The following is a 26,156-nucleotide window of genomic DNA, read 5'->3' on the forward strand; positions in this document are numbered from 1 at the left end:
TCCGTTCCCTGCCCAGGACACACTCCAGCCCCTCCATGTCCTTCCTGAACAGGGAGGCCCAGAACTGGACACAGCCCTCGAGTTCATTGTACTTGCTACAAGCCAGGGTGCCCTTGGCCTTCTTGCACACCTGGGTACAGCTGGGCTCACTCATTTATCACTTAAATCAATCAATTTGTCATTTAACAGCTTTTTACATGCAACCCAGTAGAACTTGATTCATTGAAGTGTACAAAATGTTTGTAAAAATTAGTCCTCCTACCGGTTTCATGTGAATATAGATCCTGCTATAAGTATCTTCTTGTGTATTCTCTTCTTTAAATCTGAAACTTTGGGTTTAGCAGCACCCTGCATGTGGCAGGAGGCATGTCTGGGCTGGCACTGCCCTAGATGCAGGGTACATGTGGTCACAGCATGTCCCTGGGTGTGGATTACTGCCTGGTGGAAGCCACAGTTGTTGAAAACTGTGAAATGATAGCAATTTCCTGTACTTCTTTGTTTCATAAGCACATCCAGGAAATGTGTGCCCCCTTGTTAAGGTGTGTCTGTTTCTCCTTTTGTAGCTTCATTCAGATATTGATTCTGGAGATGGAAACATTAAATACATTCTCTCAGGTGAAGGAGCAGGAATCATTTTTGTTATTGATGACAAATCAGGGAACATCCATGCAACCAAGACACTGGATCGGGAGGAGAGAGCTCAGTACACCCTGACTGCTCAGGCTGTGGACAGGAACACGAACAGACCTTTGGAACCCCCTTCTGAATTCATTGTCAAAGTTCAAGACATAAATGACAACCCACCCGAGTTTCTCCATGAAAACTACCATGCCAATGTGCCCGAGAGATCAAATGTAGGTGAGTAGAAAGGCACTGTCCTTGTGGGAGGTGCTGCACTGTCAGGACATCTTGACTTTATTTCATTCTTATTGTCAAAATAAAATGTAAAATTTACTTTGTGTTCAGGCAGTGATTCACTTGATGTATTTAATCTGCTGCCCAAATCAAACCCTGCACAGCTCCTAACTGAGAGACATTCCTAGAATAGAACTATTTTTCCTCCTAGGAAGGAGCATAAGAGTCCCCTGGAATTTATGGAGTGTGAATCCTCTGGGGTCAACACGGAGATCATTCCTTTGGCAGGGGTGTGTAATAAAGCTGGGAAGTTACTGCCTCACCATCTATTCCATTTTCATCTTCTGTTTGAGCATGTGTCTATATCAGAGATTTCTACAGGAATGATTTGTCTGAAACTTACTGAGAAAAATGTAAAGGAAAACTCTGTTGTTTGGCTGTCTAACAACCAAAGCAATATAAGGCTTAAACTACTGAGGGGAAAAAGCATAACGGTGCAGAGTGACTGCTGACTTTTATATCTTCGCTGCTTAGAACATTAATCCACTTCACAGCTGGTGACAGATGGTTTTGGGTTGTACAAGTATATTTTGCTATATAGAAATTGTCAAGTAATTTTGATTTTTATTTACCAAATGTGGAAACAAAAAAAATTTAAGAATAGCTCTGCTATGACTGAAAGAGTCTCTGCACAGTCCTTCCAGACATGTTTGCCTCTGACTCTCCCTCCTGTGTTTGTTCTCCATTTTTAGGTACATCAGTTATTCAGGTAACAGCTTCAGATGCTGATGACCCTACCTATGGGAACAGTGCCAAATTGGTTTACAGTATCCTTGAAGGTCAACCCTACTTCTCGGTGGAGGCTCAAACAGGTATTATTGAAGAGTTTCTTTGAGCAGCACCTCATGACCAGAGTGCATCAAAGTGAGCTAAATGTACTGATGTGTCTGAGCAAAGCTTCCTGCTCTGCAGCACGTTGGTCTCCTGGCATTTGCTGGAGCTTCTGTACCAGAAAGCTGATGCTATTTCTGTGTGTTCTGTATGCTGTGATGATTGAAACGCTGTCTCTGTGCTCAGCTCTAGTTCTCCAGGCCTGTTGTCTGTGTGGAAAATTAGGGCTGCTTTCCTTACAGCAATGCTCAGGAAAAGCAGAACCACCATCATCACTGCAAATATTGCTGTGTTTAATGCACTCCAAGTGCAGCAGCCAGGTTTTCATTAAATGTGTGTGTGCCACCTTCCTTTGTGCCTGCAGGAATCATCCGAACTGCCCTTCCCAACATGGACAGAGAAGCCAAGGAAGAGTACCACGTGGTGATACAGGCCAAGGACATGGGAGGACACATGGGAGGCCTCTCAGGGACAACCAAAGTGACAATTACACTTACAGATGTCAATGACAACCCACCAAAGTTCCCACAGAGTGAGTACCTGCAAAATACGTCTCTTACCTCCTGCCAGGACTCGTGTTTGTGAAGTACCAGACACACCCAAGGCTTGAAGAGGCAATAACTGATTCAGCACACGTCAATTAAGAAGTATTAGTTACTCATTTTTTGCTGGTAACATATGGAACTTTATTGTCTGGATTATTTACTTTGTGTTGCAAAATGAGACATTTTTAGAGCCAGGATTAAATTGAAAACATTCCTGACCCTACACTTCATTTTTGAAGCTACTGGGCCATGCTGTATAACTTATATGAGAAGACAGACATGACATATATGTATATATTCTCCAAGACTCATATTTACCATGACAAAACAAACTAAATTTAGCACAATTACAATTTTTTAATTGTTAAAGTGTATTGTTTCATTGTTAATAATGTATTAATGGAGGTCAAATACAGCAATTTTTTTTATACCTGAGCAATTTACTTTTCACATATAAAATTAATCAGGGTTGACATTACCAGACTCAGCCTTCACAGCTGGTTGGAAGCACATTAATGGGCCCACACATCTGTTCTGCAGCTCATCTCTAGGTTTGGGGTTTTTTGAGTGCAATGCAGACACCATCTCGGTCCACTGTGCTTCTCCTCTGAGCAGCACTTCTTACCCTGACACATCCTGGCCATGGCCATCCCTCTAACAGCTCTGACAGCTCTTCTTCCAGTGCTGCAGCTCCCTGGCCCCTCATACAAGAGCTGAATGTAAAAATCTGTGTCAGCATTACCTACTCTTCAAACAGAAGAGGATTAAATCCTAAAAAATCAGGGTTTATGTACCTTACAAACAAGCCTTTTCACTCCAGATCATAACCTGGGACACCAGGATACAATATTTGGTTAACTCTGTCAAATGATGGATTTACCTCTATGAATTCAAGCCCCTTTACTGAGTGTTTTCCAAGAACATTTTAAATTATCAGAAATGCCCAAAAGCAGTTCCTCTACTTGATCATTCCCCCCCAGGTTAAATCTGAATTGGGAATGCTTTGTAACTCAAAATCAGGGTTTAGCTGTCTGTATAAACAGACAAATGATTGATATTTTTATATTTCTTATTTTCCTTTTTTTTTTGGTTATTTTTAATGTTCATTGCTCAAGCTGTTAATGAGTTATATGCTTAAATTTTGGGCTCTTTGTGACTGGAGTTAATGACCTATTTCAATGACATGTGGCAATTGTTTTTATGAGTAATGAGCCAAGTCCCTGCCTGGTGTAAGTCTCCTGATGTTCCTAGGGTGGAACATGGAGCAAAAAAGAGCAATTAAAAAGGGAAATATTTTATTTTATCATTCCTTTTTTTCTTCCCTCCCCAATTTATTACTGCTGATGATGTGGCAAAAAATGCTGATGTAGATTTATATATTTAGGATCAGGTTATATTATCTGAACTCTTGAGGGTGTTGGGGAAGTTCTGGAATCAAAAGTTCCTAAAAGACAACTATTGGAGAGAGAATTTTTCAGGATCAGTGTTGCTCTCCTCTGGTGTCCCTAAATGCCCAGGGATTTTTGGGGATGGTTTTCCTACTGGAGCTTGCTGTGGAAAAGCCATTTTTATTCGGCATGAAATCACATCCAAATTGGTTCATACTCTCTGTGGTGTGAAATTTTGATAATTACTGTTCCTCTACATTCACATTCCAAATTCAAGCCACAGAAAGCAGCAGATTTGTACTTAAGCCAGCACAGCAGACAGGATTTATCCAATTCACTGTATATAATTTATGGCTTTTGAATGAATGGGCAGAAATGAGAAACAGAGGTGAAGGTTTTACCATGAGCCATGTGAGAGTTTTCCTTCCATTTTTGTAATAACATCTCTGCTATTGATGGTAACCATGATGCCACAACAGTTTTTGCATTCTGGGTGATTGGTTGTCCTTTTCAGCCCTCTCTGAGCAGAGGGTAACAGGGAGGAGGTCATGTTCTACACATTGTCCATGTGGGCTAAGGTTTCACAGCTGACTTGCTGCTCAGAGCTCTTTAGAACAGAACAGAGCACAACACAACACAACATTCCTTCAGGGGGGTTGAAAACACCAAAAATCACTGTGTTTGTTTGGAACTTCTGAGTTCAAGGACTAAACACACAAGTGGGGAGCAGCCTGCTCACTTGGGCACACGCCTGTTCTCCCTGGCCCAGGTGTGTACCAGATGTCGGTGTCAGAAGCAGCTGTCCCAGGAGAGGAAGTGGGGAGAGTGAAGGCCAAAGATCCTGACATTGGGGAGAATGGCTTGGTGGCCTACAGCATCATCGATGGAGATGGCATGGACATGTTTGAAATCACCACAGATTATGAGACTCAGGAAGGGGTTGTGAAGCTTAAGAAGGTAAGTGTTGCCTACTGCTCTGTAGTTTTTGTTGCTGACAGAATATTTGGTAATAATGGATTACCACCTAAGCTAAAATATTAGTAAATGCAAATTTCACTTAATTCATTTCTCAAGGTGTGATTAACTCTTAATATTCCATTTCCCCATTAGCTGAATTGGAATGGAAGAAAATAACCAAGAAGAGTTACATAAATACTGTACAGTGGATTAATTGCACAAACTAAATGAATTCATAATAAAAAGTCACGGTAAAATATGATGCCATCAGCTTCATTGTTAATGAAGTTTTGCCTAGTGCTGATAAGTAGCAGACATTCACTGTTGCTTTATGTTCAGTCTGAAAAGCCTCATGCCCTATAGTTTGAATTCTTCAGCTGTGCATTGTCCACAATAGTGTTCTGAAGGAGTCACAGGCTATGAGAAAAGCAGCAGAGGGGATTTCACACACAGCCCATCAACAGGAGCTTTGAAAGCGTTATCAAATTAATTTTAAATTGCAAATTACAGAACATAAATATTATTATTATGCAAGCATTATCATTTTGCCCTTTGTATCTTTAGAGCTATTTGTCTCTCTGGGAGATAATCAGAACTCAAAGGAGAAGGCCTGGGCAACTTCTGGTCAGCCTTGTCCTGCCCTTTGGAGCAGTCCCTCAGGAAGGGACCCAGAGGTCTCTTCTGCTCAAAACTGCCCTGGTTTAATTTATGTCTCTGTTCTAGAGGTGGGAGTGGATTTTTTGTGTTTTGAAATGTGGGTGAGCTGTCATTCCACCCAGTCTCTGGTGCTAACATACTTCGTGAATTGTGGTTGGCACCTTCGTCATCATTTTGAGGTGCAACCGTGCAGCCACTTCATGCCAATGCAGGTGCAGAGGCACTGTGGCTTTAATCAGGCTCCCAAAAGGACTTGTCCCATGGGGTATTATTCCACCTCCCCTTTAGGAAGTGTTATGAGTTCTGTGGCTGGAGAGAACCACAGGAATGAAAGCACTGCAAACAGTCTTCGTATTTTCCCCACTATCTAAATAATTTAACTTATCTGTGTGCTATCTCATGGTGCACCCAGGAGCACTTCAAACCACATCCACCTGGAATGCCTGCCAGCCTGGATAAAGCCAGGCCTCTTGTGGAAGCCCCTTTACCATCCCTTGCTCTTTTGTGCTGCCTGGAAGGCTGCATGGAGACAAGGTTAATTTTTCCAGTGCAGGTGATTTCCTCAGTGATACAGCAAGCAAAGAGCGAGACCAGGACTCTGTGGTGATATTTTGAGTGCCCTCCTATGCTGCTCCACACATAGAATGTAGCTCCTTCCATTTGAGTCTTTATGTTTTTAAATACACACATTTCAGTCCAAGCTTGTTGACAGATGCTCACATTTGTTTGATGTCATTGAACACTAGGGCACTGCCTGCTGCTCTCACAGCCTGGTTTCCCTGACTCTGGAATGCACTGTCTTCTTTTTTCTCACAGACCTTAGATTATGAAACCAAAAAGTCCTACAGCCTGAAGGTGGAGGCAGCCAATGTCCACATCGACCCCAAGTTCATCAGCAATGGGCCCTTCAAGGACACAGTGACAGTGAAAATAGCAGTGGAAGATGCTGATGAGCCACCAGTGTTTTTGAAGCCAAGTTACATTTTTGAAGTACAGGAAAATGCAGCGTCTGGTACTGTGGTTGGAAAAGTACATGCCAAAGACCCGGATGCTGCCAACAGTGCTATAAGGTTTGCTGCATCCTGTTTCCTTCTGAGCATTAGCTTTTGGGACTATTATGCAAGTTCTGAAGGAAGTATGATAGATCTGCAGACACCCAGATAATTGAAACTTTAACCATCCAACATTGGTTTTGTGCCTTTGTTCCATAAACTGCCAGTATCAAAGCCTGTGTATTCTCAAAGCCTGTATCATACTATAGCTGTGTCTAATTAAAATACACTTCAGGGCATCTTTGGTAGACTCTATTCTAAATTAAATTTTAAATATCTTGTCCTGTTATCACAGCATAGATTTTTCTCAAAATATCAGACTCTAAGATTTAGATTAGAGATTGGGCTAGGTAATTGTTAATTGTTAAAGTGTTAATTGTTAAAGCCCATACAGACCCCTACTTTCTGCAGTTACATTGGATCCTCTTGGAATTACAGAATCATGGAATGGTTTGGGCTGGAAGGACCTTAAAGTTTATTCATTCCACCCGTGCCATGGCAGGGACACCTCCCACTGTCCCAGGCTGCTCCAGCCCCAATGTCCAGCCTGGCCTTGGGCACTGCCAGGGATCCAGGGGCAGCCCCAGCTGCTCTGGGCACCCTGTGCCAGGGCCTGCCCACCCTGCCAGTTAAGAATTCTGACCTTATATTAGCCTTCTATTAGTTCAATTTTATTTGTCATGTTCTCAGTGTAACTTAAATTGTGAAGACCTCTTTTGTGGGTATACTTTCAAAGGATTTCAGCATGAAGTTTTGAAAGCCAGAGCTTTATAAAAGTGTAAAAATGTGTAGAGTGGATAGTATTTGATAAATTGCTATGATCAATTAATGTTCTGTGTAAACCAAAGATTGGAAGACTTAAAAGATCACCACGATTAATATGAAACAGAAGAGAAAACTTATCTCGGTAGATATTTTTATCATGTTTTGTAAGCGAAGAAAATAAAGAGTATATTAGGGCTTTGATATAGAGACTTCAAAGACCAGCAATTTTCACTTATTACAAACATTCTGATGTACTGTTTTTCTAAATGTAGAAACCAACCAGGTGATTCTCCTTTTAAAAGAATACATATTGTCCTTTTGACAATGGTATTGAGGGCAACAATAGGTGTACTTCTTACAGTTATTTAGAAATAGTAAATATATTGAACAAATCTGGATGCATGGAACTCCCAAGTCCTTTTCTCTAATTACTGACTTTCAATCTTCTTTAGATACTCAATTGATCGACACACCGATCTTGAAAGATATTTTGTTATTAATGCAGAAGATGGCAATATCAAGACAATAAAGGCTTTGGATAGGGAAGAAATGGCTTGGCATAATATCTCTGTCTTTGCAGTTGAAGTCCGTGAGTATTTCACTGAGGTATTTTAGAATCAGTGGCACGAATCCTGTAATCCTCCAATTGTCTCAGTTTGATAAACTGCAAGAAATCTCAGCAGAAATACCTCAGCATATTTGATCTTTCCTTGGATGCAGCTGGGAATTTGTTTGTTTAAGGGGTTTTCCTGCTTCTGTCTCATCTCAGTGTTGCCTCTCCTGCAGACAAACAGCACCAGGAAGCCAAAGTTCCCGTTGCAATCAAGGTCGTTGATGTCAATGACAATGCTCCCAAGTTTGCGGCGGCCTATGAAGCCTTTGTGTGTGAGAATGCCCGAAGCAATCAGGTATGGCCTGCCCACCCCCTCCTGTGCCCTCCACCTTCCTCTGCTCCACCTTCCCTGTGCCCACCTTCCCGGAACCCAACACCTTTCTCTCTGCCCACTGCTTTGTGCCCACCATCTTCCTGTCCCAAATACTTTCCTGTTCCTAACACCTTCCTGTCCCCACCACCTTTCTTGTTCCCACCACTTTCCCTTTCCTCTGTCCACTGCTTCCCTGTTCCCCCCACCTCTCTGCACACACGGCTCTTCCTTCAGGGTGTTAACCCAGTTTTGTCCTGTCAGCTCCAGTGAAAGGGAGTAAATGAACATCTGTTTTGAGGTTTTGGTCAGAAAGCCTCGAGCACCCAGAAAGGCACTTGATTTCTGAACTGCTGTCTGCAGTTATCCAGTGCTTTGTGCACAGAGCGGGATTGGTGTTGACTGGGAGTACCCACCAGCACGGGGGCAGTAGAACTGGCTGGGAGCAGCTTTTCCAGTTGTGAGACTGGTTTGGATATTATGGAAATACTCAATGTCTTATAGGAAGAATCCTAGTGTGGTGCTTGTATAGTTTGGCCAACAGATTTATTCCTGGCAATCTGTGAGGAGGAGGGGTTAGGATCATAGAGAAATAGCTCTGCACATGATCTGTGCCTTTGCAGTCAGTGTAGCAGTTTAAAAAGGACTTTCTCAGCTGCTGAGTTTTCTGCAGAATTTTATTTAAACTGTTGTGTTACCATTAATTCATGTTCGTGTATAAGAATGTTGAAGGTGTGTTCTTGTACAGCTGTAACTCTGGGGTGGTTAATGCAATAGTAATTAAAGATTGCCTGTTGTAATTTGGAGTCAGCTCTGTGTTATATTTATATTTGAGGGGGGGTTCTGCTATTTTACAGTTCTTAGTCAAGAGCTGTCTCAGAATGCTGCCTTTATGTGATGTTCCCAGAGAAGGAGCTGTTTGTTTACAGAGCGCTTTTCTTTTACAGCAATTTATTACAATTAGTGCTGATGACAAGGATGACTCGGCCAATGGACCAAGATTTATCTTCAGTTTACCACCTGAAATTATTCATAATCCAAATTTTACTCTCAGAGACAACAGAGGTTTGTGTGAAGATTCCTACTCTACCAGAATCCAAAGAAATGACAAAGTAGAACAAAAGGCCAATGTAATGTCATGCAACAGCAGTCATTAACTTTGGTAGAGTGTCTTTCTCCAGGATTTATGGGAGGAAGGCAAAAGCATACAGCTGAGGTGCAAGGATGTTTTGGGAAAGTGGGATGTTTGTTAACTCACTTGAATTTTCTTGAATGCGTATTTTAAATTATATAATAATACCCACCAGGATTAGAATCCACTGCCATTTTATCTCCCAGGAAGAGGATAAAACCACTGCCAAGCACGCAGTAAATGGAATTGGCAGATCTCCTTGATTTAGAGAAACCTAAAATTAGCTGAGACAGCATAAATTATTAGGCTACTTGTATTTGTTCACCACTGTGCATGCCAGCTTTTGTAAATTATGGATCACAAGAGACATGGGCTAAATTCCCAACAGAATCAAATCATTGCCCAGTGCAGGAAATGAAATGGGGATTTGTGCTGTGGAACATACCTGTGTTGGCCATTGGCTGTCTCAGGCTCTGAATATCCTGATCCCTTTGCCCATTTGGTATTCACAAAATAAAGTAGAGCTTTGCATTCAAATTGATGGCAAGATGTAAGAAATTTGTAAGCAGAGAACCTCAGGCCTGGGAGAGTGTCAAAATTCAATGGATCACAACATAATAACATCAGTGACCTGAACTTGACAGAGGTTGAGGGAGCCAGAGGAGGTGGGTAAACTGAAAAAAAAAAGACAGTCTTGGCCAGTTTACTTATTTACTCAATTTATTTCATTATATTCTGATTCAATGTTAATTTTTTTATTTCCATTTTACAGAAATTCCATTCTATTTTCATTTTATTTCCCTTCGCAGGGCAAAAACTGTTTCAGCTTTTAAGGAATTGGTTTTGATTAGCAAGCTTTAATGTTTGAAGGAAACTTGACTGTTTTCTGAATAGTAAAACTCGGTTGAACTGGTTTAAATAATGAATCCAAGAGTGCTAGAAGTACAAAAGGCAGCACAATCCAGATACATGATTTCAGTAAAAACTGTTCTGTTGAGGCACACTTTGTATCTCTCTCAGCATCTGAAGGGAGGGTAATTATCATCAGAGTTCCCAAACAAAATCTCTGTTATTGCTGACTGATCAAAGTAATGCTGTTGCCTAGTGCTTGACACTTGTACACACACAAGCAATTCACAAAGGAACCAGTGCAGGGCATATATTTATTCTCTTTAAAGTAGTAAAACACTAGTTTTGAAAAATTCATATGTGTATTTTTAGGGAGGAGTAATAAAACATGTATTCTTTGCTTGAGACCTGGAGGCCAAGTTTCACCAAAAAATACATTTTATAGTCAACACATCAAAATGAAAATAGATTAGCAAGATTATAATCTGTCATATAATCTGCTAGATATAATCTAGCAGAGGAAGTGTAAATCAGAATGGAGATAATCTCAGTGGTGTTATGGTTCCTGACTCCAGCCAATCCCTTTCATCCTTCATTTCCATGTGCAGCAAATTTGTTGCTGACAAAATTAACCTAGATAAAAGTGTGTTGTAGTTGAAATTATGATGTCAGTTTAATGTCATGTTTCTACCTGACAATACTGCAAAAGATTATTTCAACAAGACAGTATTAAAGGACTGAATCTTCTCATATAATTTTCTTTTATGTATAGTCTGAGGAAATTCATCCATTTCCATCCTTTCTTTCCCTCATTTTGTTCAATCCTTGGTGCAATGATGTTGTTAATTTATGTACTTCCTGTGAGGTTTTTTTTTTTTAAGTAAATTATACGAGAGCAGAGTCAAAAAATTTAAATTCTGCGTACTCCCATATAAAAAAACTTCTCAGGGAGAGTGTGTTACCATTTGCAAGTCAAATAATGTCCATGGTCATTCAAATTTTTTTTTTTCAGTTGTAAGTCTAAGTATTCTGTAAGCCATGCCACAGCTTTCAGAGGGAATTACTACTTTCAGAGAAAAAGGGCTTTATTAACTGTGGAGAACAGTTAATGAAAACTCTAGTGTTTGGGCCTATTACAGAACTTTAAAGTGAATACAGTCCCATAATTATCATTTAATAGAGTTTCTTTTTACCATCTCCTGAAAGTAATCACATATTGCAGTAATCCAAAAAAGCATAATCACATTCTACATCCTATTAATAACCCACTGTGTTACCAAGTCTTCAGCTGTGAGCCCATCTCCCATAGAAAACATGAGATAATGGCTTAGCCCACGCTGGGATAAAACACAGAATTACTTTTGCACTGTTTCTGTATATTATAGCTCATAAACAAGCAGCACTGTCTGCCTGGGCTCTGCTCAGTTCTGCTCCCACTGAAGTCAGGCCTTCAGAAGAGCAGCAGAGGCTCATGGCATTTCACAGCAGAGAGGCAGATTTTGAGTAAATTGATTTCCTACTTTTAACCCTGCAGGGTCCTGTGCTGAGATGCCCTTTCCTTGGGTTACCTCAGCCTGCCATCCCTGGAAGGGCTGCAGTCCCAAATTCACAAGATAGAGCTTTACAGAGCCTGAAATTAAACTTGAGAGCCCCTGAGAATCAATTACTAAAGTCCTCTTTTAAACTCAAACATATTCTTCACACATTTTCAACAAAATAATTTTGAAACACACGAATAATCAAGTCAAAGGATTTTGCCATGGATTATCCACAGTGATTGCCACTCCTGGTAAGGTAAGGATTTTAGATAGCTGGACCCTTGAAATTGTTCTGTTTTCTGGCTGAGTCAGCACTCACACCTGATATAGGTGATAAAATTCACACTGCAATCAGCTCCTGTAATCTAGAATCCTCCTTACACAATCTATGTGTTAACAAGCCCCCAGAAGCTGAGCTACATTTGCCTATGCACACAGGAAAAATTAGAAGCCATCAATAAGATCACCAGAGAAAAAGACAAAAATCAAAGGTCAGGGAGATCAGTATAGGGATCACCAATAAATAATGCAATTTTAGCTTCTCATTGTGAAGATTTCATGGAGATCACAGGGACTCTTCACTTGCAACACCTTTGGGTATTAGATAGCCAAGACAATCATAGCTAGAAGAATGTGAAATTTTGGGAATGGCCTTGAGATGACTGTTCTTCTCCTTCTTGTGTTAACCCCCATTGTGTTCATTAGACTGACAGTCAGGTAGTTCTCATATGTGTTAAGTAATAGTTTTAAGCTGGTATTGACATTTAACTTCTGTTGGCTTAAAAAATGCCATTTTACCAGGATTATAGTTGTGCTCCTGGGCCTTGAAAATAATAAAAAAGCAAGGATGAGAATATTAGCTAGGATTATATGTTATCTTTTATCTAGGTAAGAAAGGGGGTTTTTTTCCTCTTATGGATATTATGTTTCTTCTAAATATGGGAAATGAACATAAACAGTAAAAGTTTAAAAAATGACCTTTTAGGCTTGATGTATTGTAGTCCTTTTTAAAATTGAACCAGGCATGTTGATCAGATTTTTCTTTTTAAAAATTTTTGTTAAACTAAAAATCACTTCCCATTAAAAAAGATAAATCAGCCATTGGATCAAAATCAGCTTTACTTAGTGTAAGTGACTGGAGTGGACCAGACCAGTCTGTATAACAGCTGAATAATTTGCTGTCCTTTTCTTATTTCCAACTAGGAAGACTATTTCAGCTGGCAAAAGGCAATAAAAATAAATAAATATAAATATAAATATAAATATAAATATAAATATAAATATAAATATAAATATAAATATAAATATAAATATAAATATAAATATAAATATAAATATAAATATAAATATAAATATAAATATATGTATAGCCATAGACTAAATATACTAATATATGGTATTGTCATTCATTACACATGGCTTTTGCAGCCTCAAGGCAGCTGTAGCTCAGCCCCCTGTTGATGTTGATATTTTTTGCCACAAAGATAATCTGTCCTGTTGTGATTTTTCATTTAATGGAACAGATCTTGGTTGTCCCATTGAGGAAATGAATTATTAGTTGTATTTTTAGAGGACTCTGTGGAATAGTTTTATTCTGGATCAATATATTAGTTCAAGTTAGCTGATAGGTTAATAGATATTAGATGTTGTATTCCTATTTGTACCAAATCATTATGGGGCCATTAATTTAAAGTCCTAAAAAATAAGGCTCCTGTGATGCAGACATTGATATCACCAAGATCCTGTAAAAAATTGTGCCTCAAAGTTTAGATGGTTCATGTAAACATTCAGGAGATTAAGAGGACTCTGATGGAGACAAAGGGCACCTCCAAGAGCCACAAGTAATAATCAGATTTTTATCAGTGTCTCTGTCCTTAGCAAATGTGACATTGTGCAAAGGAGAACAACTTGTTTTCTACCCAGTTGTTCTTTTTGTGAAACTCAGCACCAAAAATCAACAGTTCTGTCATGCCCAGGGCATTGGGAGTGTGGGCTGGCAGGACAGGGGTAGATATGGGGGATGGATTCATTTGGTGTGTAACAAACAGCTCCTACCTAAAATATTCATCCTTTCTGGTGAAGTTCCTTGGAGAGTCAAGCAGTGCAAACATCCTTCTCATCCCATAGATTGACCAAATTTGGGAACAGTTTCAGACCTTGTCTTACACCAGGGGCACTGCCTGCAAGGGTGGTTAATACAAGGCAAGAACACTTCTCTTTGGGTATAATTTATTCACAAATTTCCATGGAAATCACAGTGATTAGATCATTAGAAGAGGTTTTATGGTTTGCATTATTAAATTCTGGGATTTATGCTGACTCTTCAACAGGAAAACGATTAATGTGCAGAAGCCTGAGGCAGCAGTAAAGTGGGTACCTTTGGAGGTGAACAGCCCTCCCTGAGCAGATAAAATAACTGCTCTTTCCCCCCACACACACCTTTCTGTTATATAGTGAAAAATAAAGAACATGGCAAACCAGGAAAGGTTGTGAGGAATAAATCTTCAATATAAACTGGCTTTTGATGGTCTGAAAACCACAGATATGATTGCTTCACTTTATTTACTTTGGGATGTCTACAACTGTTATAAACCTTGGGTTCAGGGGAACTGAGAGAGCAAGAGAGGAGGGGCACAACAAGGGAGCCCTGTTCTCCTGGGAACAGGTGTTCCCCTGGGAGTGGGAAGCACAGGCTGCCTTAGCCCAGGGTGTCATCCCACACTGTCTCCTTTCCAAGGCTTTAGACAGAGGAAGTGTGCAGGACCATCCAAAATGTCCTGTGCTGAAATGGCAGCTTGTTTTCTGTCCCCTGCACTAAGGCAGGTCACCTCTCATGAGGACAGTGGGAAGAGAGTTACAGAAATACTGCCAGGAGCTGGACTCATGGATCCCTGTGGGTCCCCTTCCCACTCGGAGCATTTTTGATTCTGTAATTTAATGCTTCCTCACATCCACTGTATTCAAGAATGTGCCCAGACATATTGTGTGTATGATCTAGCTCTCTGAATTCTGGCTTTGGAAGTTTGGGTGAAAATTAGATTCTGATAAAACAGTGTTACCTTCAGTATTTCTTACTGAAAGAACAAGGGTCAAATTTGCTCATACTAAGCAAATATTGGCTTTTGTTTTGGTGGGAGTCTCATTATCAGAATCCATTTGGGGACAGATATCTATCTACCATGCTTTTAGGAGTGACTCCAAGAATACATAAGGGAGATACGGGTTTTACCCCTCCATTGAAAGCTTTAATTCTGGAGCAACAATAAAACCAGCTCAGACAGTAGGAAGGTCCAGCCATTTGGGTAGCAGAAAAAATGTAGTGACTTTCTCAGAAAGTTACAGGTACTAAAGGATGCTATCAGACAGAGATTATCTGTGTTGGTTGTGTTAGTTAAGGAATTAAAACTAAGTGTGGTGATGTATGAATTAAATACAATCCTATAATTGCTCTTGAGTCATTTGAAAGATGACACTTTTTACTGGTGTGTTGTAGAAATAACACTAAAGCCCCTGAAAATTGAGAGCCATTGCAGCGAGATAATATTCCTTCTCAATATCGCCTGAGACGACGACTCTGGAAAAATTAACGATGATTTTCTCTCTTCTTCACGCAGATAACACAGCGAGCGTGCTGGTCAGACGGGAAGGGTTCAGTCGCCAGAAGCAGGATTTGTACCTCCTTCCAATCGTGATCAGTGACGGCGGTGTGCCCGCGCTGAGCAGCACCAACACGCTGACGATCCGCGTGTGCGGCTGTGACAGCAGCGGCTCCCTGCTGTCCTGCAACGCCGAGGCCTACGTGCTCAACGCGGGGCTCAGCACCGGCGCCCTCATTGCCATCCTGGCCTGCATCGTCATTCTGCTGGGTAAAAAATGTTCCTTCCTTGCTGCTCCTCTGGGCTTGTGTTAAAAAATAATCCTGCCCTCAGCTACAAGATGGTGAAATTAATTTTTATAGGCAGTATTGATGTGCTGTGAGAGGTTTTGGGGTGAGCTCAGGGTGGCCATGCAGGGGCTGCAGGAAAGATGGAGAGAGACAATTGCCAAGGGCTGGAGGGACAGGACCCAGGGAATGGCTCCCAGTGCCAGAGGGCAGGGCTGGATGGGATATTGGGCAGGGATTGTTCCCTGGCAGGGTGGGCAGGCCCTGGCACAGGGTGCCCAGAGCAGCTGGGGCTGCCCCTGGATCCCTGGCAGTGCCCAAGGCCAGGTTGGACATTGGGGCTGGAGCAGCCTGGGACAGTGGGAGGTGTCCCTGCCATGGCTGGGGTGGGGCTGGGTGGGCTTTATGGTCACTTCCATCCTAAACCTTTCTGGGCTTCTATGGTATCTTCAATACTAAACACCAGTGAATTTCTGTAGATGTGCTTGGAGAATGTCCTCCTGTGGCCTAGTGCCCGCTAATCAGGGACACTGCTTAAAGGAGGTCATGTCTTAGAGTTCTAAGTTCTGTGATCTTCCCTGGATGACAAGTTCCTTATTGAGGTCAGCCGGGATTAATCACCCCTGCCAGTTATTTCCCTCAAACCCATCTTGTGTTGAAGACAGATGAGTGGCTTGGAAGACCTGCTTTTAAGAAAGTGTTTTCTGATGATTTAAAAAAAAATATGCAATATTTTCTAATTTCCCTGTAGTATTTTATAGTATTTCTTTTCTTATATACTGTACTTTATAGAAATTTGAAGTGAGAATGCAGAAGCAAATACGTCTTTGGAGGTTTTGCTTAAAAAAATTCCATTTTAATGGAAATGCCACTTGGAATTAGAGTTAAGCTTTTGGCATACAGGAGAGTATAAAGATTCATCTTTGTTTTGTTGCAGATATTCATGTGCTTGGGCTGCTCAAAGGCAGTGTCACAGTGTTCTGCAACACTTGGGGCCCCACAAACACATCCCTTGAATTAGTGTTGCAGTAATGAGCAATTAGTAAGAGCAGTGGCATGCTGCCCAGACAGAAAGCCTCAGATCAGTTCTCTGTACAAACATCACTGCTTTTACCTAGCAAGGAGCACTGAAAATGCAGAAGTTTGCAACAATCCAGCAGAAAAGCGGAGGGCTCGGGGATGCAATAATTACTTACAAAGGGGCTGCTGTTCGACAGTGTAATCTAACCATGCTATTTTTTCCCCAGTCATTGTGGTACTGTTTGTAACCCTGAAGAGGCAGAAGAAGGAACCCCTGATCGTGTTTGAGGAGGAAGACGTGCGGGAAAACATCATCACGTACGATGACGAGGGCGGAGGCGAGGAGGACACAGAGGCGTTTGACATCGCCACGCTGCAGAACCCTGACGGCATCAACGGCTTCATCCCCCGCAAGGACATCAAGCCCGAGTACCAGTACCTGCCCAGGCCGGGGCTGCGGCCCGCGCCCAACAGCGTGGACGTGGATGATTTCATCAGCACCAGGATACAGGAGGCTGACAATGACCCCACTGCCCCTCCCTATGACTCCATCCAGATCTATGGCTACGAGGGCAGGGGCTCCGTGGCTGGGTCCCTCAGCTCCTTGGAGTCAGCAACAACAGATTCTGACTTGGACTATGACTATCTACAAAACTGGGGACCTCGATTTAAGAAACTTGCAGACTTGTATGGCTCCAAAGACACTTTCGATGATGATTCTTAACAATAAAGTTTAAGATTTGGCCTTAAGAACTGTGTCCGAAGTTCTGAAGAATCCAGAGGAAATGTAAGCAGGTATTTTTTTAAAAATCAAGAAAAATCTCATTTAAACATTTAAGTTTGACAGAGAGGATTCCTTTGATATAAAAGGACATGAAAGTGGTAAATACTGTGAAGTACCTTTTCCTACAAAAGGCAAATCTGGAAGTTGGCTGCCAGCTTCACTAAAGGAAAAAAACCCACATAAGAAATGAGAAATATTTAAATGAAGGAAAATGCTAAAAGTGAACCTACAAATGAGGGAAATCTTTTATGTGTTATGAACATCTAAATCTTTTATGTCAAAGAAGCTTCCACAAATTAGAAAAGATAACAGTTCTGAGCTGTAATTTCGCCTTAAACTATGGACACTCTATATGGTAGTGCATTTTTAAACTTGAAATATATAATAATCAGCCAGCTTAAACCCATATGATGTATGTACAATACAATGTACAATTATTATGTCTCTTGAGCATCAGACTTGTTACTGCTGATTCTTGTAAATCTTTTTGCTTATTCTTTCATCTTGAACTAATACGTGCCAGATATAAAAACTCTGTCTTGTTGCAGTGGGAGGCGCCCTATTTCTATGTCATTTTTAATGTATCTATTTGTACAATTTTAAAATTCTTATTTTAGTATACATACAAATATCAGTATTCTGACATGTAAGAAATGTTACAGCATCACACTTATATTTTATGAACATTGTACTGTTGCTTTAATATGTGCTTCAATATAAGAAGCAGACTTTGAAATAAACTGAATCTTTTTTAATTCTTGTTCTGGTTATTAAACATATAAAGAAAAACATAGTGTTTCTAATGTCCCATTTATAGTTCTGACTAATTTACTACAATTGTGACCTTTTAATAGCCTTATTTATTATGTGTTTGTAGTTGGTTTGTTGGCTTGTTAAGTGATTATTTAAAAATCAAGTACATTTTGCAAATGTTTTTTAGATTAAAACAAATGTAACGTCTAGTGAACATTTTGTACCCTCTCTATCTACAGCGTGTGGCTGCTCCCAGAACACAGTAAGAATCATCATATAGTCTTACTGTGTTTCCTGGATTAAATTAAGTGTAATACTTTTCAGTATTTCCCATGTAATATGCATTTATCTTATATCTTAGAGATTCCCAAGGTTTCAGGGGTGACTTTGTGAGTGAATGGGAGTACTCTGTACTTACACTTTACTCCAGCCTTGTGAGTTTCCATATCTGTGCTGAGCTTCTGCGGGTTCTAGAGACTAAAATCTGACCCAGTTTAGCTGTGACTTCCCTAAGGACTGTTCTACCTGACAATTACCTTACCTTAGTAGTAATTAAGATTCCGGCACTTAATTTTTTTTTTATTTATTTATTTTTTTTAATTTCCAGTAGAAAAGCATCATCTGCGGATAGGGAGACATTTTAATTGGTGACAACAGAAACACAGAGTGCTTTCAGAGTTATTCTTCGTGATGCATGTTTTTTATCCAAAAAGGGATCTATAACTTCTTTTCTTTTTAAATGTTACTTCAGAAGGAGCAAGGGATTGGGATACGTTCTGCACATCAACATTTTCTGCATCGGCGTACAGCTGTACTTCTGCTGAATTTCAGACAGTTGGCTGTTTAGGGTCAGAGATCAGCAGCTACAATATGGGAAGAGGCAATAAACAGAAATTATCTACATTTTCCTACATTTGTTTTACAAACCCTGTCCTTCATTTGCAGTCAGGTACCAAACTGCTTGATCTGAGAGGAAGTCTCATTTGTTGGTGTGTTGCTTTTCTGAAGACCCCTCATATATGTACTTAGATTAAAATTTAACTCCTTAAAATGATGACTGATGTTTCAGCTCTATATCCATAACAGATTCACTTTTCCCTTTATATCCCTATGTTTTATAAGGCAGAGTTTGCTCAATCGGTAGATTTGCTCTACAATGTTTATTGTAATATTTCACTTTATTATAGCTGTATTCATTCTATATAATTCTATAGTTTATTATTAACTTCGTTCAAATTTCTTTGGTTGTTGATTTTTTCTCTTGTTTATAATCCAAAGAATATTTTGCTAGATTTGCACATTTCTCCATTAAAAATTTAAATAAACATTAAAAAAAAAAGAGTATCACTTTACAAATTAACAAATCGAAATAAAGTAAAAAAAAAAAAAAGTAATTTGTAGAACTCCATCCTCATTGATGCTATCTGGATTTATTTCACTTTTAAGCAGGTTTTATAATTAATAACTGCATTTTCTACATTTTTATGTTTAATTTTTAAGAAGGACATTGTCAACTACATTTTTTAATAGTTTCAAATGCTTCGAGTTTTAGTCTCTATTGTTTGTAGCACTCTCGTAGATGCTTGGAAATAAATTTTCTTTCCCTGCTGGTTTTGTCCTTTTTCATTTGATTATTTTTCCCCTTTCCAGTGAACATGCAATTACAGTAGAGCTTTGTTAAGTTAGGTTGCTAATCTCAGCCGAGGCCAGCCCCGAAATGCTGGAATTATCCTCACTCCGGACTGTCGGCAGCACCTCGGAGGAGCAGCGTGTGTTGGCACCGCAGCAGGACATAGCTTTGCCTTGAACTTCACCACGGCCCTTGCTGGAGCCTCAGGTCTTTAATCTGAGCTTGGTAAAACCCAGCTCAGAACTGCAGCTCCGGGTTAGTCCTGGCACACATGAGAAGGCTGTGGGCCGTAGGTTGTTGCAGCATTCCCAAAGATCTGAGCCACCTGCGAAGGGATTCACACGCTCCAGTTGCTTTAGCGCAGTGGCTCTGCCTTCCCCAGGGACAGAGCCTCCTCACACCCATGGAAGACAACGGGTAATTACAAAGTCTGTAGGTCTGGAGAAAGCCCTGATCACGAGGAGGATCACCACGGCCGAGCCAGGTAAGGCAGGGGATGGTGGCAAGTGCAGGTGGTGCTTTGGCCAGTTTTCCCTCTTGCAAGTCCCGCCTGAGGCTCATTTGAGGGGCTGCAACAATACCTCTCCAAACACCATCAGTAACAGACAACCTGACCTTAGCTGAGGGATGTTTTCTGTGAGCTGAGCAAATACTGAGCTCCAGCTGGCGGAGCTGCTCAGCTCCAGATCTAGCTGGGAGTCACCAGGAGAGCAGGAGGCCGAGGTGCCGCTCCCTCCCATGTCTCTGCAGTGCTTTGGAACACCATTCCTCCTCCTGGCAAGAAGCAATTAGGGAAGTGTGTTATCTGGTTACTAAGGTAGCTCTCCCAACTTGCTCTGAAAGGGAAGGGGAGAGTTTGTTTGGGAATTCTCAGATCACCTCTGCTGTGTTCCTGTCACAATGTCAAGCAGTCTTTGATACCATGTCAAGGGGTACAAGCTTGCCAAGCGAACCACCAGCATTTCTGTAATCTCAGGCGAGATCCTGCCCCAGAGCCTGCTACAACTCACATGAGAAAAGCTTTTTAAAGAGCTTGCAGGTTCTGTTGGCTCTGTGTTGCTAAATGACTGGCAAAATAAAATGCTGAAGTTTACCGTGTTGCTGCTTGTAAGCTCAGAGAGAAAGAGAAGAGTAGGAATTTAAATAAGGCTCACAAAGGGACAATCTTAGGGACCCAAAAGAGTGGAATTCTTGTATGTCTTCCCCATCTAGCTGCATTGTCAGAATTACTTTTGTAATGAAAGGGTCAGTAAGCAAAAACCCAGGTAAGAGTTGTGCAAGTTTTCCCTTTGTCCTTTGATCTAAATACTGAGCTACTGTTACCAAAGTGGATGAATTGGCATCAGAATCACATTCTGTATCAAGGGGGGGAAAAAAGAAAAGGAAAAGGAAAAAAGAAAAAAAATATGAGAGGGAAAAGCAAAAGGAGTGACTTGGGAAACAGACTGAGTGAGCTTTTCCAGGAGTGAGCTGCAGGTCTCTGGAGCTCTACTATTGTTTTCACTCTTTTAGGCTGAGACTGGGGATCAACCATCTTGACCCAGTTCCATTCCCTGCATGCAAGTGCAAAATTTTCCATTATTTATTATCACTGACTTCTGTGTTGGATAAGAAAGGCTCCTTCAGATCTGGCTGAGCTGGACTGTCTACAATTACGCAAGTCATAGAACAATTTCAGCTCACTCCAATTCATGGATTCATAGCCATTTGAAAAACCTTTTTCTTGTATTTCTGCATGAAATCTTGGGCCTTGCCTGCTCACCAACTCTAGATCTCTGTTACTCCCTCCCTTAAGGAGCTGCAAATCCCACATCCTCAGTGGGTGTTCTGCCCTGTCCCACAGGAAGCTTCATGTGTGTGAACACACAGGGAACTCTGCTGGTGCCCCAGACCTCCCTCTCCTGCTGGGGGAATGTCAGGGACAGCTCCTGATCCATGGGGGGGTTTGCAGAAGGTATGGAGCATTTCATGTTTCCCCGTGGAAAGAAAACACCCAACACAAAGAGGGAGAGACTCGCTTGGACTGAGTGCTTTTCAGAACTCCTTCCAGGTCTTTCTCAAAAGTCTTTCAGACTTCCCAGTGAAGCCAGTTTGTATTTTATAAATAAATATTATCTGGGACAGGGAATGGAACTTGATATTTTCAAAGTCCTTGTGAGTTCTCTAACTACCAAACACAAAACCTGATACTTTTTTCCCCGCTTTTGTTTTCTGTACTTGTTTAATCCATTTGCAGTAGTTCTTAACTGCATCAAGAGCAGGAACAGCTGAAATACCAACCAGGCTTACAGGTAAAGCATTCCATGGCTGGGGGAAAACTGCTCTAGAATGGCAAATGTATAGCTGATGATGATGGGGAATCAATCAGTCTTTTACCCCACACTGCCAGGAGATGGAATAACCACATCTCTTGCTTTCTGCATTTCTTCTTCCTTTCTTGTTTGTAAAATCAGGACTTGTTGGGAAGGTAGAATTAGAAAGAAATTATAAATATGACTCTGTAGCCAGAAAGGCTAAGGAAGAAATACAAATGATAGCACGGTTTGAATAATTCAAAGAAACCTGGCTGGTATGCCAGAACACATTCTTTCCTGCAATAAAACCAAGCTGAGACCCCTCTTCCCAGCCTTATAAGGAAAGGTCTGAAGGACCCTGAGATAACTAAAAATATGCAAAAATAGCGATTTCTATAGGTTGCACACAAATGTTACTGTATTAGTATACTTAGAAAGATTGGTCAGTGAAAGAATAGAATATTCATAGGTATAGATTATATAAGTAATTGTAAAAGAGAGTTCGCTCTCTTAATCTCTCTTAACTCCTCTCTTAACTCTTAGCTCTTGGTTCTCTTTGTCTCTCTTGTTTCTCTTATTCTCTTTTAGCTCTTGGTCTCTCTTAGCACTCTTGACTCTCTTGCTACTCTTTTTCCCGGCTCTCTCACTTCTGTTCTGTTCTGTAACTCTCTTTCATAGCCATCTTAAGTCTTAAACTCATGTATTCGTATCTTACCCTCTTTTGTATTGTTCTCCCTGAGCCCGCTTTGAGCTCTATCTGCTGGCTCATAGCAGGCTCTCTCTCTCTCTCTCTATCCCACGCCCTGAAATAAACTTCTAACACCTAACTCGATTATAGAGGTCTTTGCCGTGTCTCTGACCGTCCCCAGAAAGCGTCTCCTACAGATTGGCGAGCCAGTTTTATTTTGCATCTTTGGTTACAAAATCAGAGGGAGAGCATCACTTCATCAATTCACCCCGTGTTGAGCACTAAGTCAAAACCTGGACTAGAGAAAAGAGTCATGTAAGCTGTGAAGATCACACGTGTGACAGATACCATGTCTGCCCCACAGCAGCACCGTTACAGACATCTTCCATGGGTTATTGTAAAGGCAGTGGTGTATAAACTGCATTGAAACAGCCCCCAAAAGACTCTGGATGAACTTCTGTGGCAGAGTAAAGAGTTTTCACATTATCTAAATTTCATCACCCAGGTAGGAATTCCTGTCATTAGCAGATAGATTCTACATCTAGAAAGGCCCTGCAGTGAAGTGTCTGAGTGACGAGTGACAAGTTCCCTATTAGAAACCTCCTTTTGTTCAAGCACTCAGCAACACCCAGAAGTCCCACCCCAATGGACAAGGCTCCATGTGGTATGGGAGCATAGTGTGAAGGTGTTGGCTTTTTAAGTGGGTTTCTGGTGCGTTAGTTGTGCTAATCATCTTTGAGGAGAAGGGAGGCTCTTTGCCTATGTGCAGAAAGCCAAGGCTTGTGAGACAAGCAGATTTTTCTTAAAACAGCATCATTACAAGAATGACTTAAAAACTCAGATAAAAACTTTCAGCTAAGCCGAAGTGCTGTGAGACTTTCTGAACAGTTTACATTGCTTTGGTGTCTCTGACCTGCAGTCTACACAAGTGTGGCACTGAGGGAAAGTGTACAGAGTGAAAGAGCTGGTGCTGAAAATCCAGCATTATAGAATAGCACACTCCAGGTGTTTTCCTAGGAAACAAGGACTAACACCTGATTGCTCAGCTATCTAAGCTAGGAGAAGACTTTATCTTGAGTCCTCTTTGCTATGGCTGTTTGGCCAACTCTTGTTCAAAGGGGTACTCTTTTAAAATAAAACAAAATCTTCAAAGTTTAACCTTTAGCAACTTTAAAACTAGAAGTTTTTTTTTTTTAAAAAAAATCCCCAAAACTTACCCTGTAGCTCTTTTAAGAATTCAATTTCAATTGAGTTTTAGGGCATGCCTTGCATTTTTGGTGGTTAGTGAAAGAGTCTTGGACTTTGTGACTGCTTTGGACTGAGGTTGCTGATTCCTTTCCCTTTTTGTTCTACTTCCAAACAAGGGAAAAACATGTTTATTTTAACTGAACAAATCCATATGCTGTTGTCCAGACCTAGCTGCAAGTAAATGCTCTGTTTTGTTGTTGTTGTCTTCTTTTCCAACCTAAATCATTCCATGAGTCCGTGACTCACTGCATTGGCTGCCAAGGGAAATTTCCTGCAGGTCTGTCTCCAGCAGGACTAGCAGACACACCACTCCTCTCTCTTGCTGAGAATGAAGCTCTTCTGTATTGTTCTGTGTGATATATGGAGGGTTTAGGGGACGAGGGTGGGATTCTGGTTGTTCTTTATGATATGTGGAGGACTACAAAGGCTGAGGGTGGGTTTTTGGTTGTTCTCTGTGATGTATGGAGGGCTTTACGTGCTGAAGTTGGGTTTTTTGGTTGTTCTGTGTGATATATGAGGGCTTTAAGGGGTTGGGAGGTGGATTTTTTCCACCATTGTTTTGGAGCTATGATGTTTTTACTTCCATAATTACAAAAATGGCTTTCATGCTGTGCTCAGTGCCCTGTCTCTGGGTGGTAAGGAGAAAGTTTACACTGAGTAATAAACTCCCTCCTGCTTGGCAGGGAATCTCTAGAAAGCCCCATTGTTCTCCTGCTGCCACCACTGACCTTCCTTCCAGAGGCCCATTCTCCCTGCTGCAGCCTCAGCTCACATTTCCCTTCTTCTTATTAGCACACTGGAGAAAGTCATCATTAATCAAATGCAAGCACATTTAGCAAAGTTCAATGTGTATGAAAAATTTATGTCAACCTTTAGGCTCTATGACAGTCCCAAGGCTTCACTTAATAAGTTCCATAATGACTTACTGTTAATGGCCAATCTACATTATCTCTTTGAGGTCTGCTGGGCTTTTCAGGAATATTTTCTGTTATTGATTCTGGACTTGCTGTACATTGGCCAGACATAGAAACAAAACTGTTGTTTATGTTCTTTGCTTTCTAAAATGGAAAGTTGGATGCCTTAAAGCATAAAACCTCAAAGAACACAATTTTCTCTCCTGTTATGTGGCTCTAGCACAGAATGAATGAAAGAGTAGCTGTTTGTGGGGTCTGGCAGAAGCTCTGGGAAATGACTGGAAATTTGATAAATCTTGTCCATTGATTTAGCAGAAGTCTACACTTCAAAAGCTCTCCTCATCCATCCATCACCCTTGCTAAGAGTCTTAGAGAAGCTCAGGTACAGAATGGCTCAGCGCCCCAAGTTCTGCACTTTTGATCACTGATGAATCATAGTTCATTATTAGTTCATCATTATTATCTCAGGCATTTAATTTTTATCAGAACTTTATCTGGGTAAAAAGCCTCGGAAAGGCTCCTGACATCCAAGGACTGCCCATTTCTGTGGCTTTACACAATGCTCCAGCAAGTGCTTTTCACTAAGCACAGTCTCTCAGGATTGTTCAGTTCTCATAACTGTATGGTTTTGTAAAGCCTGGGTCCTGTGTACACACTCCAGCACGCTGTTTGCTGCTGTGAGTGAATGGTAGCACTCAGAACAGACAGTGTAATGAGGTAGAACTGCTGGAGTCCAAGTGCTCCCACAGTCCTAGAGGCTGATGTGTCACTCTGTGTTTAAACATCATTAGATGAAGCAATATGGACACTCTCTGTGCCCACCAAGGCTGCCACTGCACTGCAGACTACTCTGCAGTGTCTGGTGTCACTAACCACCCCTCTCATGAGGAAAATGCCTCCAAGAACACCTAAGAACAGCTAGAAAGGCAGAATTTTTGTCATGGCCACCCAAAGAGAACTGGCTGTTTCACTCACCTAAGTAAAAACACACAGCTGTAATAAGGGTAAAAACAATAACAAAGACATAGGAGCTGCTTTAAAATATTTTGAAAAAAAAGAAAGAAAAAATCAGCAGAAATGTGTTGTATTGAGAGATGCTGTAAATCTCCAGCAAGGTAAGCCTCTATTGCCCAGTCACTGTACCAAAGTATCACAGAATGATTGGGGTTGGAAGGGGCCCTGAGGATCACCCCATTACCAGCCTGTGCCGTGACCAGGGACACATTTCACCACACCAGGTTGCTCAGAGTCCCTGCCCAGCCTTGCCCTGCACACTTCCAGCAAACAGGTCAGAACACGAGCTCTTTTTCTTTCCTGCTGCCCTCTCTTCCCCTTTCCTATGTGTCCTCCTTGAAAGCAGCAAGGCCAGCACCTTCCTACAGAGCACAGA

At 41.1% G+C, this 26,156-nt stretch overlaps 1 protein-coding gene and 1 long non-coding RNA gene across 6 annotated transcripts in view; one reads left to right on the forward strand and one right to left on the reverse strand.

Annotated features, from left to right (window-relative positions):
* The window catches only part of CDH11 (cadherin 11), an 82,622-nt gene extending 63,244 nt beyond the window's left edge, over positions 1-19,378 (forward strand). For all 5 annotated transcript variants that reach the window (XM_015640071.3, XM_019008024.2, XM_015640076.3 and 2 more), the window contains 10 exons: positions 564-858; positions 1,608-1,727; positions 2,111-2,278; positions 4,449-4,636; positions 6,110-6,363; positions 7,563-7,699; positions 7,897-8,018; positions 8,981-9,098; positions 15,167-15,418; positions 16,683-19,378. In XM_015640071.3, coding sequence (XP_015495557.1) covers positions 564-858; positions 1,608-1,727; positions 2,111-2,278; positions 4,449-4,636; positions 6,110-6,363; positions 7,563-7,699; positions 7,897-8,018; positions 8,981-9,098; positions 15,167-15,418; positions 16,683-17,179 — 2,151 coding nt within the window. In that variant the 3' untranslated portion in view covers positions 17,180-19,378. The remainder of the gene's footprint in view (positions 1-563; positions 859-1,607; positions 1,728-2,110; positions 2,279-4,448; positions 4,637-6,109; positions 6,364-7,562; positions 7,700-7,896; positions 8,019-8,980; positions 9,099-15,166; positions 15,419-16,682) is intronic.
* Positions 18,482-26,156, reverse strand: part of LOC117244982 — an 11,342-nt gene continuing 3,667 nt past the window's right edge. Inside the window, exon 2 of the long non-coding RNA XR_004499039.1 lies at positions 18,482-20,396. This is a non-coding gene — a long non-coding RNA (uncharacterized LOC117244982). The remainder of the gene's footprint in view (positions 20,397-26,156) is intronic.

This window comes from Parus major, chromosome 11 (genome assembly GCF_001522545.3).
Source record: "Parus major isolate Abel chromosome 11, Parus_major1.1, whole genome shotgun sequence".
NCBI classification, from domain to species: Eukaryota; Metazoa; Chordata; class Aves; order Passeriformes; family Paridae; genus Parus; species Parus major.